General features: G+C 40.6%; 3 protein-coding genes across 7 annotated transcripts in view; 1 reads left to right on the top strand and 2 right to left on the bottom strand.

Moving 5' to 3' along the window:
• The window catches only part of LOC114248024 (kinesin-like protein Klp68D), a 45,216-nt gene extending 44,012 nt beyond the window's left edge, over positions 1-1,204 (bottom strand). Inside the window, exon 1 of one of the 3 annotated variants that reach the window (XM_089739257.1) lies at positions 702-1,204. In XM_089739257.1, coding sequence (XP_089595383.1) covers positions 702-806 — 105 coding nt within the window. In that variant the 5' untranslated portion in view covers positions 807-1,204. The remainder of the gene's footprint in view (positions 1-701) is intronic. The other 2 variants (XM_028181142.2, XM_089739258.1) reach the window with 2 other exon arrangements.
• Positions 1,205-1,512: 308 nt separating this feature from the next.
• On the top strand, positions 1,513-7,226 carry LOC114248011 (vacuolar protein sorting-associated protein 26C). Its single transcript, XM_089739262.1, has 7 exons — positions 1,513-1,737; positions 1,868-2,011; positions 2,109-2,357; positions 4,399-4,539; positions 6,381-6,477; positions 6,583-6,708; positions 7,116-7,226. Exons 1-7 carry the CDS (start codon positions 1,681-1,683, stop codon positions 7,199-7,201), a joined length of 900 nt encoding a protein of 299 aa, XP_089595388.1. The 5' UTR covers positions 1,513-1,680; the 3' UTR covers positions 7,202-7,226.
• A 755-nt stretch (positions 7,227-7,981) lies between these two features.
• On the bottom strand, positions 7,982-17,726 carry LOC114248032 (protein cereblon). 3 transcript variants are annotated; one of them, XM_089739259.1, is made up of 11 exons: positions 17,576-17,709; positions 17,451-17,480; positions 17,181-17,293; positions 15,166-15,362; positions 12,875-13,045; positions 11,292-11,372; positions 11,077-11,201; positions 10,864-11,003; positions 9,882-9,999; positions 9,228-9,369; positions 7,982-8,710 (listed from the first exon to the last, which is right to left on the bottom strand). In XM_089739259.1, the coding sequence occupies exons 2-11, from the start codon at positions 17,467-17,469 to the stop codon at positions 8,608-8,610; spliced, it is 1,209 nt and encodes a 402-aa protein (XP_089595385.1). In that variant the 5' UTR covers positions 17,470-17,480; positions 17,576-17,709; the 3' UTR covers positions 7,982-8,607. The 3 variants fall into 3 exon arrangements, with proteins under 3 accessions (XP_089595385.1, XP_089595386.1, XP_089595387.1); XM_089739260.1 differs by having other exon boundaries at positions 10,882-11,003; positions 17,451-17,726; XM_089739261.1 differs by lacking the exon at positions 11,292-11,372 and having other exon boundaries at positions 17,451-17,726.
• Positions 17,727-20,861: the final 3,135 nt, after the last annotated feature.

Raw genomic sequence — 20,861 nt, forward strand, 5'->3', positions numbered from 1 at the left:
ATCCCATTATTTTATTTTATTTATTTATTAATGTCATCTTTCCATTTAGAAATAAAGATGTTGAACATTTATTAATAAAAAATATTAGTGGGTATTTTATTAATTTGTAAAAAAATGAATTTATAAAAGAGTGAAATAACTTCACATGTTGTGTTTTATAATGTTGCTTGCAGTTAGTCTGCTGCTATGGAAACTAACTTTTTTTCACAACAAAACATTCTATAAAATGGTTTAGCTAAATCTGATATGGTAATTCCTTACCTTACATTTAAATAGCTAAGACATAGAATACATTCTAAATCTGCAAAAGGTAGTTGATTAACATAATAATATGGTTAATGATTTATTAGGACTCATACATAGATCGTGGCAGTCAGCTGTTAACTAATTTATGAATGAGTTCCATTGTGTAATTGTTTAAAGATTAACCATCCAAGGCATCGATATTCGGAGTATTTAGGCCCACGCGTCTGTTGTCGCATTATGAGCACCGAATTCCTCTAACAATGTTGCATATTCATGAACATTTTCAATCACTACAAGGATCGATGTGGCGTTCGCAAGACTCATAATCTCATGCTTCAACGTGTAACAAAAAAAAACGCAATTGAATTATTTTTCGAACGCTGATCGAACAACACAAGTTGACGCAACGATTCTACGCACCCTGACACAAACATTACGCGAATCGGGAAACTCACCTCGTCGTAGCCTTCCTTTTTTTCACGTTCAGAGAGAGGTCTGCATCGTACTACCACTTTCACACATTCGTTAAGTGCAGTTCTTGGCCGAGCAGACTTCTCCATCTTCTAACACCCTCGTCTCGTTTATTTACTCCTCCTGACACTAAGTCACCGATATCGATCCATTCGGGGACTCCTTGTCGGCATCACCTGTTCAACTTGACGCGCACGAATATGTAACCAAAATTTTAATAAACACAGCAGTTTATCAAAAATTGTATTAAGAGATCTAAATGTTTACACGCCACAAATTAATAAAATCGTAAATTATTAATTGCACGCGGATTAAATCCGACCGCAACGGACTGACATTTCTTTTCTACTGAATTTGATTTCATTTTGTTTTCCCGCTTGGCATTGCCATTGGTGGATACATATATTTTGAATATTATTAGTGATGCTCGCAGGATTTTTTTTTCCATAAATTACGATATGGAATTTATTTCAACGGAATAGAGCTTATATTAGCTATTTTTGTAAGGCCTTAAAGACTATAATTCCTGAATAGTATTGTACAGATTGCTGTCAAAAAACGACAACTTTTTTTTTTGAAAAGCACTGGCTTTGCTAATTGATCAGCCAAGTTAGGAATAATTAATTAAGTTTGGTGAAAATATTAAATTATCCTTGGATTTGATTTGATTTGAAGCAATTGGACTAAAAAGGGTTTTAAATAAATTTGAATATAATTTGATCAACTATTTGTATTTTCTATCACATTTCATTCATTGACAATTCATTTGTCAAATGTCTACTTTAGATTTTTTTGTAGGTACCGTATGTACCTACATACCGTACCATATTAATAGTTATTTATAGCCGTATTGTTGATGTAAATAAACACAAACTAATGATTTGATAATAGTTATTAGTGATATTTTATTAATTACGTGGAAATAAAAACTTATTATGTCTATCATCTTTTAAAATTCAAAACATGTCTATAAATCTCTCTATATGCTTAAAACGTGCAAGTAAAATATATCACGAAGGGGTGGGTTTCCAAAATAACATGTTCTCTATTTAAGCATCATACCTAATATGTAATATTTTCGAAAAAAATCACGGATTTTAAATAAAAACAAATTCTAAATTACAAATTCGTTGTAAACCTTGTGATTTAGGAAATAATCGCTGGCGTAGTGGTGGTGGAGAGCAGTAGCGATGTGCGACATGAGGGCCTTTCACTCACTATGGAGGGATGTGTCAACTTGCAGCTCAGCACCAAGAATGTGGGCATATTTGAAGCTTTTTCAAATAGCATTAAGGTAATAAGATAACTAACTAGTAGTAATACTAATTAAGAAATAAAAATCTATATAAATAAACTGAACATTTTAAACTAAAGATAATCGTTTTTTGCAGCCAATAAATTTAATAAATGTTACAGTTGAGCTAGCTCTCCCAGGTAAGATCCCTGTAGGCATCACAGAGATTCCATTTGAGATGCCACTGCGGGCCCGTCAGGCTGTATCTCCAGGATATCCTGGTCTACTGGAGACTTACCATGGAGTGTTTGTTAATATAATGTACACACTAAAGTGTAATATGAAGAGATCATTTCTCAATAAGCCACTGTTCACCACTTGCCAGTTCTTTGTACAGTATAGACATGTGAGTTATGTTTTTATATTTCTATTAGAGTTTATATGAATTTTTTAGAGAAAGTGCATCAGGTGTTGACTTCGTAACAAAACATTTTGTAAGCATGTGAATGAAATTTAATATAATTCAGTCATCCCTAATAACACACTACTCTTATAACATAATTTCATGGCCCTTGTACAGGGAGTCCAAGTAGGAGTGGGTAATATCAGTTTTGCCGCGTATCGAATCGTATCTATATATCGAGGATCAATATCGGATATTTAATCTATATATTTTCTGAATCTATATATTGATGGATGCTAGTAGATTTTCTTGATTCATGATATTTGAGATTTGAAACGATACGCTGATATAATATCGTAGTAGATATAGATTTAAGTCAACGTTATACGGTTGGTTTTCTGATATCAATTTATAATATGATCTTAAAGTAATAAAAAGAACATGAAAATAAAAATATAAAAAAAACTTTCCTTCATGCTTTTACCAGGCTTAGGACTGGCTACATTATTTTCAGTTTTTAGTATTTTGTGTCTTAATTTAAAATTACAAAATATACCAAAAGAGTGTAGATTTCAAAAGTTTAATACAAACACAAGAAATAAACTCAATTATTTGGATTCAACTAAAAATAGAAAAATGTGTACTTTAAAAATCAAACACAAAAAACTTTTAAGTATTTATAAACACTTGTCCAAAAATTCTAGTTCAAGGTCAAAGCGCGTGAAATTAAATTCAACGATGCAAATAGGCTATACTGCATTCAAGTTAGGGTCGAAAGTTGAAACTTCTTTCCTTAATTGTATCCTGCTGATACGCTAAGAATAATCTACAGACATATGGACTTAAATATAAGGTTTACAATTGTATGGATAATGCCTGTTTCTGTTTCATTCATCACATGATATCCCTATCGTGCGCTCACTCACTCTGGCCGTTTCGATACGAACCAAACGAATATTGCTGATATTAACGAATCGGTACGATATGCCGATGCGCATCACATCGAGCAATATCGTGTATCGGCTGATATCGAAATATAGATTTCGATTCACGAATCGGTACGATATGGCGATGCGCATCACATCGAGCAATATTGTGTATCGGCTGATATCGATATATAGATTTCGTGCGGGGCGATATCGGATTCAACGATATTGCTGCGATATATAGATATTGAATCTATATACGATTTATATCACCCACTTCTAAGTCCAAGTGAGGGAGGGGCGTGAGAAATAAAAGATATTATTGACTAATATTTAAAAACGTTTATTATTATGAAAGATAAATAAATGTAAAATTATTTCGCTTTTTAAATATTATTGCACTTTTTCTATCTAGACTGGGAGGGCTGTTTATGCTCCCTCTCGAGAAATTATCTTATTTAGGAACACTTCCATCACAATCACAATTTGTTGGTCAGATGTATGGCTAGTGGTACCATCTTGTTGGAACTAAGTTCTCGAATTGTAACAGTTAAATTGTTGCAATTGTCAATGCGGTGAAATCTCTAACTGTTTGTAAATGACTTCTGTTTGGAATCTGAACCAATATTCTCAAACATTTCTATCCATCTTCTGATTGTGTTCTCACTTGGAGCACTGCGTTCAATATTCTGCTCGAAATAAACACTGAGCAGTAACTAGAAAATTATTGTTTTGATAATATGTGCGCACGCAAAAAGCGCGATGCGGTCCCTATCCATTGCTACTTAATCTCCAAGTAGTTGTCCGCATCTCAACGCACTCCCTGCGCTTAAACACCTCAGCGTAAAGTTATCGCTAGATCATCCTCTCCCCCATTTCGGTTGGACACCCTGTATAATGTTAGTTGTTTTTTATTATTATTATTATTTTATTGCATAGACATAGCCCATCATATTTCATAGTATCTCAACATTAATGGAACCACTCGCCATATTTCAATCCATGTCTTAATTATATATGTAGTAATAAAGCACATAATTTATATTTGAAATATATTCTTAATAATTTTAAGTGATTGTCAAAGTTTTTGAGAGAAGTGTATGAATGTTTGTACATAGCAAGAACGCCCAGTACAGAAGGGTGTGCGGTGCGAGATGTCCGGTGCGTCGGTGCGCGCTGCGGGCACAGTGCCGCACTTCTCTGTGTTCGCAGATCTCACCTCCACCGTCTGCGCGTTGGATGCACCTGTCACTGGAAAGGCAAGTCGCTGCGATATCTGTGTAGGTTAACACGTGGACTGTGATCATCACACTTTGACCATAATAAGCTTCGATCAATAATTGTTGATCGAAGATAATAAGATAGATAGCAAAGGATAAAGTCATGTGTTTTCTAGACTGGAATGCTAATCAACACTCTCTTAGTTACTATTTAGCTTCAAATAAAATAACATAAAAGTATCAATGGTCCAGCTTTTAATTAGACCTATCGTTTTATGATGAAATCTTTATATCATACATTTACAAATATTACATACCTATTATATTAGTTATTAAAGCGTATTAAAAATGATAGTGGAAAGAGGCAATAATAATACCCCGGAGATCACCAAGATTGCAAATTGTAAGGTCATTTCATCTCATACCTACCTAGGTTCCATTTGACTCCATACAGACGAGGGCTGTTCGGATTGTCGATAATCCCATTCTCCCGGATCGTTTGGAACCTCTGGGTCTGCGGAAGGACTTCGGTTCCCTCTGTATTTTATACAATATCTTCCATGGGGAGTGCTCTAACGAATTGTTTGAGATGATCCCCACATCTCCTTCTTATCATCGTTCCTCCCGCCATCGAAGCAGAGTTCATCCATATTATCTGGAACCGCTGCGTTTATCGACAGTGCTTTTCTAGAGGTCTTTTTTGCCACATAACATCCGGCTATGGAATGAACTCCCTTCCACGGTGTTTGGAGCGCTTTGACATATCCTTCTTCAAACGAGGCTTGTGTAGAGTATTAAGCGGTAGGCAGCGGATTGGCTCTGCCCCTGGCATTGCTGAAGTCCATGGGCGACAGTAATCACTCACCATCAGGTGGGCCGTATGCTCGTCTGCCTACAAGGGCAATAAAAAAAAAATAACATGTGTGCAATTCACACGTGTTAGAAGTGAAACCTTCAAAAATTAAAATACAATGATCCTAAATGTCTTAAGTATATTATTAGTAAAATTTTGTCATTAGTAAATAATTGTAAAACACCTTTTATAGTATGAGGTAGCGCCCTCTGTGAATTGATATTTTAACTTCACGTATATCCTAAATTAAAATTCACTACAAGAGTTGCTTCATGCTACGTTCGCCCTGTCTTACTCTCTCTCTCAATCGGTCTCGATCGCTCTCTCTCGCTTTTTCGATACTTCCGTTGCATACCTGCGTGACGTTACATCTGTAAAATTTTTACCCTCATGGGCCTAAAGAAGTTTCACTTCAAAAAAAACTAGTGACTAACAGTAGTGGTTACTAGGATGAAATTCAACGCCGCATTATCATAACGCGATTGGATATGGACAGACTCTCAAAAATATGGAAAGACCGCAATATCACCGAGACCACTAAAGTCCGACTGTTAAGGGCACCGGTGTTCCCCATCTAATTGTATGGAGTTGAAACCTGGACTGTCAAAGAAAGTGGAAAAGGTAGGATCGATGCACTAGAAATGTGGTGCCGAAGTAGAATGCTCCGTATATCTCAAACTGAGCATCCCACCAACGCCTCGCTCCTAAAGGAACTTAACAACTCAAAGGTTGGCCTCAACAGTGTAGTTCACGATTCCCCGATATTTTGGACACGTATCGCGATAGCTAGCAGTCTTCCGAGAAACTTGTTGTACAGGGTATAAAAGACCTTGCGGACGCTGGACGGATCCATTGAAAAACCTTACCAAAACCCCACTTAACGAGTGCGTGCGCCAAGCCTCAATTCGCGAATTATGGAGAACATCAAGGGTACAACAAACAAAGATTCCACACAACCACGTCTTCTCTGCCAAGAGTAACCGACTATGATGTTGACTTAATAAAACTACTATATTAATTTTCACAGATCAGAGTTGACGAGTGCTCGGTACCCATCAAGTCCATTGAACTACAATTAGTGCGCGTTGAGACATGCGGCTGCGCTGACGGCTACTCTAGGGATGGTGAGTGATTTTCGATATATTTGTTTGTACCACAGCCGATGCGACACGTGCTGACTCGCAGCAGCAGTGTAGGGGAGGAACTACCTCACAGTATTTTGTTTCCAGCAACCGAAATCCAGAATATCCAGATAGGGGAGGGAGACGTGGTGCGCGGCCGAGACATCCCGCTGTACATGGTGCTGCCGCGACTCTTCACTTGCCCCACCACCACCACGCTCAACTTTAAAATAGGTAATACTGCTCGACTGATTCAGGTATTACAACCCCCTGCGTTAAACAGTTCATCGCCATTCATTTAGTGGTGGAATACGGCGCGTGACGTCACACCGCTGGGTGGCAGCTTCAGTTAGACCCAGCGCTGGATGAATGGCAACAGCTCGCTGTGTGCGAGTTTGCTTTGTTACTGTTATATTTTCGCTGCCTACTCGTTGGTAGCTGAAGGGGCTATTCCAGCTACTGGCGGACCGGTAGGTGAGCTCACGAGCTCAACAACCTGAGTGAATCGGCTAACACTACATACCCCTAGTACATGCTGTGCTTCGCAGGATCTATCGCCGGATCGGAATTGCGACCCACCGAGTGGGGTAACTCGACTGTTGGTTCGATTGTACTAATTATTGATTTTTTTTTTTTTGCAGAGTTTGAACTGAACATCGCCGTGATATTTGAAGACGACTACTTGGTTACAGAAAATTTTCCGATATTACTTCTAAGGTGCAAGTAGTTTGAATAGAAAATTTAATAAAATATATTGCGGTTTATTATTTATATAAACAACTACTTCTTTTAAATTGTATGCAGCAGTGTCCGCCGGGGCCGGACGGACACCTCGGGACAGATTCGTTTTATGCATTACAGTAACTCTTTTGTTCTCTTAACTCGTTAACAGCTGCTAAACAGAAATGAGGATCGTTTGTCGGACGGAGACAGTGTCCTGCGTGCGTGCGTGCGTGCGTGCGTGCGGGCGTGCGTGCGTGCGTGCGTGCGTGCGCGCGTGCGGGCGCGCTCGCTCCGAATAGTCGCTGCTCGCGTGCATGTCGATACACGATGAAACACAATAATTACAACGTACACGGACACGTGTTGCGTTTATTACATTACAAAAATATTTGTCGGAGACGATTATTAGTTTGGTAATTAAACGAAACGCAGCACGGATCCCGAGAGATGGCAGCACGATTGCGGTATCGTCTGAACTCGACTGACTCCGTGCTACGACAGGGCCTAGTCGATAGAGGTGCGTAGACGCCATTAAACTTACCAACCAGCCTTCTTGAAGAGCGGTGCCTCCGTCCTAAGAACTGTCATTAGTTTTCGTTTGCTAACGTCAAGAGAAGATTTATAAATTATTCTAAGACAACAAACGTGATTGGTGTACTCAATATTTCTCTTGGTTTGATTACCCTATTCGCCTCTACGACGTTTGACGATGGTGTTAATAATGGTGGTTTCTCAGACATATAATAATCAACAAACAACTCAAAATCATTAATCAAACATTGAGCATCGCAAAAATTACAAAATTTACTGTAACACAAGATTAATCCAGTACAGGTTTTTTATAAAATACTAAATACAAGATTTGATACAGTATGTACAAAAGTTTTCTTAATAACAACAAGCGGCCCAGCCCCACCCAGCCACAGCACAGCACGCTGCGCGCCGGGCGGGTCACGTGTGCACGCCGTCACTTTACAGTATTAAAAAAGTCCGTTGTCGTCATGACTAAGTAATCAGGGAACAAAGGGCATTAAACACTTTAAGTAGTGGAGTTTAAGTAAACCAGGCTCTTCAGAACACTGGCTGTTGGAGTACTGCCTTGTGTGGGAGGCGACCTCGCGCGGATTCTCCTCGCGATTTCATATTCCCAAATTACTACATGAAATAGGATTTTGAGCCCGAGCCCCATGCGGTGCGGGGGCAGCGCCGGGCCGGGGCGGGGCTGGTCGCCGGGACGGGGCGGGGCGGGGCTGGTCGCCGGGACGGGGCGGGGCGGGGCTGGTCGCCGGGACGGGGCGGGGCGGGGCTGGTCGCCGGGACGGGGCGGGGCGGGGCTGGTCGCCGGGACGGGCCGGGGCGGGGCTGGTCGCCGGGACGGGGCGGGGCGGGGCTGGTCGCCGGGCCGGGCGGTCAGTAGTCGGCGAGGTCCTGGTCGTGGTGTCGCGGCTGCACGTAGTTCCTGCAGAGCCCGTAGAACTGCTGCGGGCGGAGGCTCCTCTTTATGGCGTCGAACCTGTGCGCGTACACCCATCTCTGTCAACTGCTCCGAACGTCCCTCCCCAATTGTAAAGCAGTTTAACTCATATTTAATAGCTAATATATATTTCACATTTACATCTCGTTTGTACCATCGTCCCGGAGTAGAGTTCATCCATACTACCTGGAGTCACTGCGTTCATCCACAGTGCGCTTCCAGAGATCTTTTTTGCCACGTACCATCCGGTTTTGGAATGAGCTTCCCTTCACAGTGATTCCAGACCGCTATGACATGATCTTCTTGAAACGAGGCTTGTGGAGAGTACTTAGCAGTTGGCAGCGATTTGGCTGTGCTCCTAGCATTACTGACGTCCATGGGCGACGGTAACTACTCACCATCACGTGGGTTATGTGCTCATTTGCCTACAAAGGAAAAATATGTTTAAAATATTATGGCCACCCCGCTCTCTCTCCTCGACCTGACCAGTCGGATAGGAGCGCGGTTTTTACAAGTTTGTGAATGCTAAGTTTGACTAGTTAATGGGGGGACGCACCTCCAGCCCACGTGCGCGCGGCAGTCTCGGCACAGCGCGACGGTCCAGCTGTAGCCGGGGAACCACGAGTAGTCGGCGGAGGGCGGGCCGCCGGGCGCGGCGCGCGCGCGCGTCACCGTCACCACGCCGTGCACGTACCCGCCTGCAACGCGCCCGCCGCGCACGCACGCAGTCTCAGGTTTAGTCAATTAACGAGGTGACTCCACTTCATTCATTGGATATACATTTGAAACGTTAGAAATATGCGTGACCAAAATACACCCACTGCTACCCGCCGCGCTTCCTACCGGAGCCCCGCTCTCGGCGCCAGTTCAGGTTTTCTAATTACTAGTTAGTGCCTTTCGACTTCAAACAGAAGAGAGCCCGCCGTTCGAACTGTCGATGACCCTGGTCTCTCAGGTCCTTTGGCTCTTGGTCGGCGGAGCCGAGTGCCCGCTCCCCGCGCCCCGGCGGCGAACATCTATAGTGAGAAGCAATTTCTGCCAGGTACTGAACTTCCCTCCGCGGTGTCTCCTGGGCACTAGCTCGGTGGAGCCCCTCGTGTTATTGATATTCACGAGCGACAGGGACCAATTATCACCAAGTGAACTTTATGCTCGTCTGTTTTCGAATTCTATAAAGTTTGTGGAGTTGTTCGTGTAGTGGGCCGCGCACCCGGGTTGGTGTAGTTGGAGTGCACGCCGTGGCTGGACATGGGGAACACGTGCTCGCGCTGCGCCACCTCCCCGCCGCAGGACCCGCAGCACAGCGCGCACTTCTGGGCGCGGGAGAACTGCTCACAAACAAACTTTAAGGTCATTTAAGGTCAACGGGGCGACAAGACAAGTGTGCGCACTCTAGCTAAAGGGGTCGTCGTCACAGAACGGATTTCGGAGCAAACCCCACTGTCCGAACAAAAGCTCCCTGCCATGAAAGGTAGGGGTGAGGCTGATGCTGGAAGGAATTGAGGGGGGCTGTTCATAGCGTGTCCGGCTGCATTGTACATCTATATATACTTAATACGATGGCTTGACGCCCGAGGACGGCGCTCCCCGTCGTCGAATTATTTTTTTTTATTGCTTAATGGGTGGACGAGCTCACAGCCCACCTGGTGTTAAGTGGTTACTGGAGCCCATAGACATCTACGACGTAAATGCGCCACCCACCTTGAAAATATTTATTGAATATTGTCCTCTTCCATTTTTTTTTAATTTTTTATACATCTAAAACTAACCAAAAGTAACTACAAACCACAACCACAAACCACGTCCACGGCACGTTTATTGGCGCTCACCCTCTCTAGGCTCCCCATAAGACCAAGGCGGGGAGGGACCGACTTGACTACCACTCCTCAGAAGGGGAAGACTGTGGACAGCACAGTTCCATGGGGGCACTCGTTATGAGCACTCCCATATCGCTCCGATTAAGCCGCCATAGCAGGGGGTTCCAGTAGCGCCCGACCATCAGGTGGCCTGACGTGCCATCAGATAGTGCCGCCCTTTATCCGCTATATCTTCTCTTTTATAGTCTGTGATAGTTTGACATTTAAAATATTTCATAACATTGACTGCTGTATAAATACTCTCCCATGGAGAAAGAGCGTGTTTCAATAGACAATTGAGTAAAACTTAAAGGGTTACAAAGGGGAGAGGCGCACCTGAGTGATGAAGCGCACCTCGAGGTGCAGCCGCAGCAGCGCGTCGTCCACCGCGAACAGCGCCAGGCGGTCGCGCGCGCCCAGCGTCAGGTTGGACGCCACCCAGTACGACAGCGACACGGCGCCCTCCGGCAGCGCGTCTGTGGGCACGCCGCGGCGGTCAGTGTCGGCGCTGTCCACGCTCACCCTGCGCTCTCGGGGCGGCCGCCTCACCCAGCATCAGCGTGTCGAAGTACGCCTTGATGATGTTCCGCATGCGCTCGTAGTCGAACATGTCGTAGACGAACGCGGGCCACGCCGTGAGCGCCGCGTCCACGTAGCGCAGCCCCCGCCGCGACCTGCGGAGCGATACGTACAGTGGGGGGCACGGGGGCGCGACAGTACAGTGGGGGCACAGGGGCGCGACAGTACAGTAGGGGGGCACGCACCTGAGCGAGTCCAGGCCGGGGGCGCGCAGCGGCGGGGGGCCACACACGTCGGGCAGCACGCGCACGTCCGCCAGCCGCAGTCTGCGACAACGGACTCGGTTACGTCCCCTCGTAATGTGCTGTTTGTTAATCGCTCTTATTGTTCCTTAACATATTCGCACAGGAACACAACACGGAGACAGGGAAAATGTAAGTTAGTAAAACAGGGCGAGATTGCTTCTAGTGGACATGAACGACTACTAGTAGTAGCAGTGGTGGTAATAGTAATAGTAACAAAATGTTTTGGCAACGTCTATGTACCTTATCTGCATGCGGTACAAAACACTATGTAAAGCTGTCAACCGATTCCAAGTAACACTCAAAACATTTTGCAACAAATTATTGCAACACAATGTTTACTGTTTAACTCTATCTACCATACTAACACAGAGAATATACTGTTGAATTCGAATGTGTAGGTAAATATTACATATAATTTATGGTTTTACACCCTGAGTAGAGTACGCGTCACATAAAAAGAACGCTGGCGGTCAAGCTGCGCAGTAGGCTATTTATCGATGTATTTGGTGGTATGAGGTGCGGCGCGGGGCGGGCGGGTCACCTGCCGCATGCTTGCCGGTGTGCTATTGGTTCGTCAGTCGACCTTTGCTTTCCGCGCTAGGTTCACGTTACGTTCGTTCTCAAAATACTATCGCGCACATAAGTTTTAATTACAAAATGGTTTTACATAGAAAAATGATTTATGACGTATATTGTTTTATGAAGAAAGAGGCTGATAATAATGCAGTTGATAATTTTAAATAATGCATGAAACGGACCGCAGTGGCAACAAAATCATCCGAGTCTAATTTAATTTTTAGGGTTCCGTACCTCAATAGGAAAAAAACGGAACCCTTTGATCACTTTGTTGTCCGTCCGTCCGTCCGTCCGTCTGTCTATCTGTTCGTATTCAGATTAAACATTAAACGCAGAAATTAAACATTTTTTAAATTTTATTTCATAAAAATCTATCTAATATATTATTTTTAATGTACATACCTACCATGTACGATCTTCCCACCGTACAATTTTATTATAGTTAAGGATTGCTGACCACCAACAGTACCAGAACGTCATGCTTACTCGCGATGCGATTCGCTTTTTGCCGCGTGACAACAAATAATGTAATATGAAATTTAATTACAGTCAAGAGAGTGCATCACTAACTATCGTACAATTCACATCAAGAGAAATTATCATTTTTATAACTTTACCTAATCTTTAACTTTCATAAACTACTTTAACTTCAAACTTATGATATCTTTCTACGCTCTCCTGTAACATGTAACTACATACAGCTACAAGAGTACAGAACTACTAAACTGTAAATACTTATAACCAATATACAAAGTCGCGAGCGAAAGATTACTTCAAAAATAAAACAAAAGTACTTAGTATTTTCGTGCGCGAGTGTATCCATGCGCAAACACACCCCCTCCACTTTCTTCCAGCGTTCTTTTTACGTGACGCGCGCTCTAATTGTTGCTTAAACTACACTTGGAGCGTACCACCTGGGTCAGGTCGGTGGCTCGTCCTGTACCTACCTGGCGTAGAGGTGTATGGGCACGGAGGACTTGGGCATGTGGCAGAAGCGGAAGCGGTGCGTGGCGCGCGCCTTGAAGCTGAGCGCGGCGGGCTCGGCGGCCCCGCCCAGCGCCGCCTCGTACACCTCGCACAGCGCGCCGTAGCCCGACACCGCCGCGCCGTTGTCGCCGCTGCGCACACACGCCGCCGGCACCCGCGCGGACGTATTATAATGCAATCAAACATAGGTTTTTGACTACGAAACTGGCGTTTAGTATACAGAAAACTAAAGTTTTTTTAAGAAATAATTTTTATTTCTATCACCCTCGGTATCGATGCTTGCAACGCTTCAATGCCCTTCTTGAAGTACTCTGATGTACGGGAGCCATCAAACTATTCAATCATTTTGTACTGCGCTCTCGATTATTGATTCTTTACCCTGCCAAGAAGTTGTTCACACTTTGGAAATAGTAGAAGCTGTCGGCGCCAAGTCTGGTAAATACGGTGGATGATGTAAAGTAAAACTTCCAACCCTAGCCCTAGCTTACAGACCGGCTGCTGTATCGTATGAGGTTGAGCGTTGTCGTGTGGGAGCAGCTGGTACAAGCGATTAAACATTACTGTCGAGAGATTTGCGAGCTTCTCGATCATTGTGTCCAGTTCTTTACTGTACACATTCGAAGTAACGCTGGTGTCATTTGGTGAGAAGCAGCGATGGACTACACCGGCACTAAGCCATCAGAGTGACCATGACTTTTTAGAGGCAACATTTTGTTTGATGTATTGCCTGGGTTCTTAGCCAGGGTCTCACCGACACCTTGACCACTTATCAAAAAGAATCCATTTTTTATCGCAAATGATAATACCGTTCAAAGTCCCTTCATTTCTGTGTCTGCACAGTTTGCAACGCGAGGCACACCTTAACGCGTTCGTCGCGCTGGCGAGCGTTCAGTACACATAATTTTTTTTGTCCTTGCCAATGTGACGCAAATGGCTTTGATGTTTTTTTTTTTTTCCTACCTATGCTGATAGCCTTGAGAGGCTATTTCAGCTTCGCCCTAACGTTTGTAGGTGAGCTCACGGGGCTCAAACCTGACTACGATGCTAACACGAATCCTAGCAAGAGCCGTGCTTAGAATCTACCACCGGATCGGAAAACTGAGCAGATCCGGCGAGAAACTCAGTGGGCTGTGTCTGAGAGTTAATTTACTCGTCGAGCCCTTCGTCGGAAGCAACGGGTTCGACGAGAACGGTGACCGGTGCTTGAAGTACCTAAAAGCACCGCGGGAGGATCCGAGATGACGTGTTTTGGGCGACGTCGACTGCTTTCCATTCTGTCCGCAGGATCGGGAATGTAGTTACCGGCGGCCACGATGAGAGGGTTCTCGTGTCGTGCCGCTTTATCGAAGTGGCGCATCGACGCCGACTGTAGATACTTACTGATGGACTCTAAGTCCAGGTCGTCATGGAGGTCGACGTTCCTGACGAACCACGGGGCTCCGACGGCTATCCTGCAAAAACGGGATTGAATAATTTGGAATGATTTTAAGTGTATGCGAGCCGCGTGAGCGAACACTACACTTGCATAGGTCATGACGGGGCGTATGCAAGTTTTGTAGAGTGTCACCTTATTTCTAAGGGACATTTTACTTCGCCTACATATCATCGGGTAGAGACGTCCTAGAATGAAGGCGGCACGGTCGCGTACCGTCTTGATGTGAGGGCGGAATGTCATCCTACTGTCGAGGGTGACGCCTAAATATTTGACCTTCGGGGCCCACGGTATGGGCTGATTGATGATAGAAAAAAAAGATACAAATATAGTTTAAAAAAAACACAATCAATAAACAAATGACTGAATTTGAATAAAGAATTTCATATACTTCCGTATACTTCTGAACACATCTATTATTGAATCTATCTCATCATCATCTATTACTGCTTCGTTCGTGCTGTTCGTCTTAAACAAGTATCAATGACAGTTTAGTTAGATGATTTTATACTTATTGGGATGTACTTTTTACTTAGATATGTGACCTAGCTCACGTCCCGTGCAGTGCTATATGGTTAGGAAAGCGATAGATATCACGCTGCGGATGCCGCCGCCTCTTCTCAAGGGTGCCTTGAGACGGCCAGTCAGAATGTATTGTGTATCGGCTGTGGCAGCCTTTAAGTCGCATGAATACTTATTTCTTCGTGGCAGAATTAGTCAGCATAAAGGTACCTTCCTACCCGTGTAGTATAACTTGTTGTAAAATATTGATTTTTCTTTAATTTTGATCTTTATCTATATATTAAGAACAAGACTTACTCGGGGCACAGCAAGCCGAAGAGTTTGTCGTCCTTGATTTTCTGTACGATGGCGGCGTCGTGCGCGTTGGACACGAGCATGGGCACGGTCTCTCCCGGGAACACGGCGCCGTGGTGCGCCACCACCGGCACGCGGCCCTCCCAGCCCGCCTCCAGGACCACGCGCCCTCGCACCGAGCTGAGCCCTCCGCCCATGTACTGGGTCACAGTTCACTTGTTAGCTTGGGCTACTTTCTACTTTTTTCACATAGTTTTCGTGGTATATACAATTATGTATAATATTGTACATTATTCTGTATAGAATTGTTAAATTACTACAGTGTTTACGATTTTTTTCTATATCGGGCTAATTAAGTGCAGTCTACAGAAAATTAAGCATTTGTGCATGTTAGAACTGTGCTGTTTCTAAGTTAGTTACCAGTGGAAATTTAATATATTGCTTCAATATTTAGCATTACCCCAGGAATGGAGCCATAACTTATAGTTTTATTAGAACTTTATTACTCTGCGCTGTTGCTTAACCTCACCACAGTTCATGACTTCCTGCCAACTGCACATTACATATAAATAAGGGAAACTAACCAAAAATGTCGAAATTATGTTAAACTTAAAACATGTTCATTATTCATATTTCTGTTTTTAAATACTTATGTATGTATCCTTCAAAGGACCAAGCTAACTTAGTTACTTTTGGATGTATACAGATGCAGTGGATATATGATAACTCATTAAGCCAAAAGTACATTGTAACTGTTGAGAGGGAACAAAAGTCCATTCCTGTATGTTGAAATTATATTATACAGACTCTTCTTAAAAAAATGTGTTTAGATGGGATCCTAGAAGCTGCTGCAACAATTACAACTAAATAAGTAAAAAGGTTGTAAAATCAATACTGTGGCAAAATAGATAAAAGAAAGCAGGTGATTGACTGACAACCCAAATGTTATTGCTTGGAACTTGTGTGCAAACTTTTTGCATACAATTGGATGCCATAAGCTCAAACGGGTTTAATAATAATTTGTATATCAACATTTTCAACAGACTTTCTATTAAGAGATGTTTGGTTAATATATGTTTTCTCTTAGTCAGTCCACGTACATCCTCAAGTACTTTGAATTTTCAAGTTGCAGATATCTATGTTGTTTAAGGTGACTGCAGGGAAAGTTTGTCTTCGGGTGGCGGTCTTCGGCTACTTAAGTAAAATTCAATGAAAAAGTAGAAGTTGATAGGAATCTTTTTATAATGTTCATGAGATGTCCTGTATGCAAATTTGTCATAAAAAGGTTGTTAGTGTCATTCAAGTATTTATTAAATATATTTTTTTCTATCCTATGATACAGCTACGGCTACAGCTTTCAAAATCAATGCAGTCCTATAAATACTGTGCAAAACCAACATCCATATCTCAGGTGTCAATCATCGCTAATAGATACATTGTGATGCATGAGGGAATAAAACTGCTGGATCTCTGGTTTTCAAAGGATAAAGATATAGGAAGCTCTCGAGGTATTGTTTCGCACTGCCCCCCACTGGAGTAGAGTTCATCCATACTACCTGAAACCACTGCATTCGTTCACAGTGCGTTTCTAGAGATCCTTTTTGCGACGTACCGTGCAGCTTTGGAATGAGCTCCAACATTAGATTTGGATTTGAACACCATCGCATAGTTGAATACAAATCCATCAGACGTCTTATTCTTTAGGTCACAACTACTTCAAATTATAATAAAATAGTAAAAAAAATAACAATAAACAACAATAGCATTACAATAAACCTCTTATATAATTTATGGATTAATTTATTTAAAAAGACAAATAGATTTGTAAGTCAGGTTAAAAATTTTACAAGCTGAAGTTTCACTAATTTTTTACTTTAAATACCGGACTCAGTTTACTAACTGACTTTGTCACCAAAGAGAAATCTTTTTAAAGGTTTCTACACTAAAGGCACTACATGTGTAAATGTTAATGGTGAATATTAGATGTTATTCATATTAAGATAGTAGGGCAGGCTTACGGAATGCGAGGCAGCTAAAGAGATGTCAAAGTCTTGCTCATCTTCTGAGGTTGTCTGCTCGTCATCCACTTCTTCACTAGCAGAGACTCTTTGCAGCGATTCGCTATCAAGTGCTGTAAGAAAAATAAAACACACGAGTAAGTATTTCATACATCAACATTGTCCTATTTCGTCTCTCGTTGTCAACTACGCAAAATAAATAAATAAATAGCCAAAAAAATTTAACTACTAATTATTAACAAATAGAGAATGACATGTAACTCTACTTACAGTTCTCATCTAGATCCATTGTTGATAACTCTGTTATCAATGAAATTTTGAATTAATTTCCGAACCCTCGATGGACTCTCGCATAAATCAAAGATGTGAATAACAAGTACATTCCACAAAACTACCTATAAATTAAATCGGATGCGTATTTATTGGATATAGTTCCTTTTATGACATATTCTTTAATAATGTTTAATAAGTACTTGGATCATTGTATTTAAACAAGATCTTTTTTAGAGATTTTATTAAACGTCAATAACAAACACAATCTTTTTAAATTTAGTGTATTATCTATGATATTAAGTATAAGTAATCTATGCTTAAACCACAATCCTACACAGTAAAACGGGGTGAATAGGAAAAAATTCCAACTTCATGAACAATTAATTTTAAGGTAGTTGTTGATGTTTAAAATGCTATATCAGGATTAAAATTATTGAATCTTGGGGGTATCTTTGTTATCCAATTTAAAGCTATGCAATTAGCATTCCAGTTTAAGCAAAAAAAGCAAAAATAGGTGCTATCCCTGTTTACCCAAAATTTGCGGTTTTTGAGGACGAAATTAGTGTTAATAGAGAAATTTGCTAGGGCTGGCACTCCTTGGTTTTAATTTATTTAGTTGCACCAACAAAGTGATCATCAATAAAAAACATTGAAAAACTGACAAAAGTAAATGGCAGAGATCACCTCAATTATAGGTGCAATCGACAGTGCATTGACAACGAAAATAAAAAGTATATAACTAAAACTTGATTACATTTCATTACTTATGATTAATTTATATTTACTTGGGAAATTATCCGCGACAGATTTTTCCTGTGAGTTGAGACAATTAGAAAAAACATCTATTTCATCACTTAAAGTTAGTTCAGCGCAATCGGACAACTCCGAATGAACATTGACAGAGACTGCGCTACCGTGGACGTTATTGTAGTCCCAAACGATTCTGTTTAAGGGAGAGTAAGCACCTAAATTCGAATGAGCGGAATTTCTTATAAGCGGTTTATATTTCTTCGTTCTTAGTAAGTTCTTAGGGGCTGATATTTTTATCTAGGATAAGAGATTAGGTGTGTCCGTTATTCCATGGATTAATCAGGTGGGTACCCCCACTCTGAACAAATATTAATATATATTTATTATGTATTACTTAGACATTTTTGTCCACCTTGAGATTTCATTGTTCTTGTTACATGTCTGTGCAAAACCAACTTACTTATGTTAAATTGCTTAGCTATTTCTACTAAATACTTATTCCTAATTTCATAGGCTTCTATTACTGTTTTTAATGTTAAGGGATCATATCTCTTATAAGGATTTGCACTCTTTGATACGTACATGTGAGGCATATCTAAAAATAGAGAACAACATATTACTGATAATATAAATATTTGCCAAACAATAAAACAACACTGCATTGATAATTTTGAAAAAAAGTTCTAGGCAAAAACATCATGAATAAACCAGATTCTTACCAACAAATTTAAAAAATATTTTTATAACTACTTATCAACCCTACATACCTGTACCTATTTATACTTAGGCCGTTTCCATTTCGCTTATTCTCATCCCAATTGACCCCTTTTTGTTGTTATTTTTATTTTATCAAATACATTAAAACCAATAACAACTGAGTCTTACTTTTAATATTTATGATGGTTCAAACACTAAATAACGTTTATAAATCACAGTCGTCTTCTATTATTATCAAATAAATAAAAGAGAGCAAAGTTTCTAGCACTAAAATAATTACCACCACAAGAAGTTAATTTTTTATAAGTTAGCAGCTATTATCATGCATATTCAGTTGTTTTATGTTTTTCAACGTTCTACTATTCACAAAAAGTAGAAGATTTTGCAACGATTAAATAACTAATATTGAGCGTCGAAAGATTTTCCTAGTTTTATCCCCATTCACCTCTCAATCCCTAATCACCCCATTTTACGGTACATATCTATTAAGTAGAGTGGATTAAGGGGTGCTACAGCGCTACCAACTGTTCAGAAACAAAATCCCTAAAGCAAATCTATTTCAAAACTCAAAACCCACAAAAATCAAAGTTGGTATTTCAAACCAAAACTTACGTTTATACTGTCTAATTATTTCTTACGTAGATCAAAAAATATTAAAAATGAACAAACTTCAACAATACTTCAACAAAAAAATGTCAGTGAAGACGGCCAATTAATCGTTAAAGTACCCACGATTAAGCGCAGTTTTAATAAATTCAGTTATTTTTAATGGTATTGAATATTAACAAGCATATAGAAATTTCAGTGATTTCTAATTATTCTAAGGATATTTTAGGAGTACAACTTTCGTGTTTAAGTGATACTATTCATTACCATGCAATAGGAGACAGTTATGATACTTGTATTTTATAATAAAACTAATAATTCCTAAATTCATTACGCAGTTCAAAAAATCATAATTAAATGACTCATTATAACAACTATAAGCTAGTAAGTAGGTATATAAGTTTATTACTACATATTCTTATTTTTATGAAAAATGTTAATATGGAGTGAAATGAAATGAAACGATTAATTTGAGACATTAATCAACTGGCATGAAATTAAATAAGATGAGATGAAATGATATGGGATGAAATATAATCATAATAAAATGGTGGTCATTTACTGAGATTTTTCAGTGGACTTTTTGGAGGATCCCGAGAAGTTACGTCCAACGGCTTTGATCCATTTTCCTACGTTTGTGCACTTTCACAACACAACTTCACTCCTCGTATTCCCGCCAAAAAGTCCCTATCATTCTGTTTTTTTTAAGTGATTTTATGACCTGGTAACTGAGACCTTTAGGTCAAGTCTTATTTTAATTTTAATGATACGTAACTTTTTTATATGAAAATTATATGAAATGAAATGAAGTTGATTATTATGAAACAGCATGAAGTGAAATGAAAACGAAATGAAATGACATGAGATGAAATGATATGGGATGAAGTATAATCTCAGCAAAATGATGCTCATTTACTGAGATTTTTTCAGTGGACTTTGTTTCATTTTCCCACATTTGCGCACTTTTACAGATATTAAACAGTTAATAAACCACCGTTATTACACATTTAAACCTGAAGAAACACTAAATCGACAAAATAAAACAAATCACACAACTTCACTTCTCGCGTACCTGCCAAAAGTCCCTATCATTCTGTTTTTTTTAAGGGATTTTATGACCTGGTAATTGAGACCTTTAAGTCATGTCTTATTTTAATTTGTATTCTTATTTTTATGAAAAATGATATTATGGAGTGAAATGAAATGAAGATGATTAATTTGAGACATTAATCAACTGGGATGAAATTAAATGAAATGAAATGAGATGATATGGGATGAAATATAATCTCAGTAAAATGGTGGTCATTTACTAAGATTTTTTCAGTGGACTTTTTG

This window comes from Bombyx mandarina, chromosome A1, assembly GCF_030267445.1.
Source record: "Bombyx mandarina strain Sakado chromosome A1, ASM3026744v2".
NCBI lineage: Eukaryota > Metazoa > Arthropoda > Insecta > Lepidoptera > Bombycidae > Bombyx > Bombyx mandarina.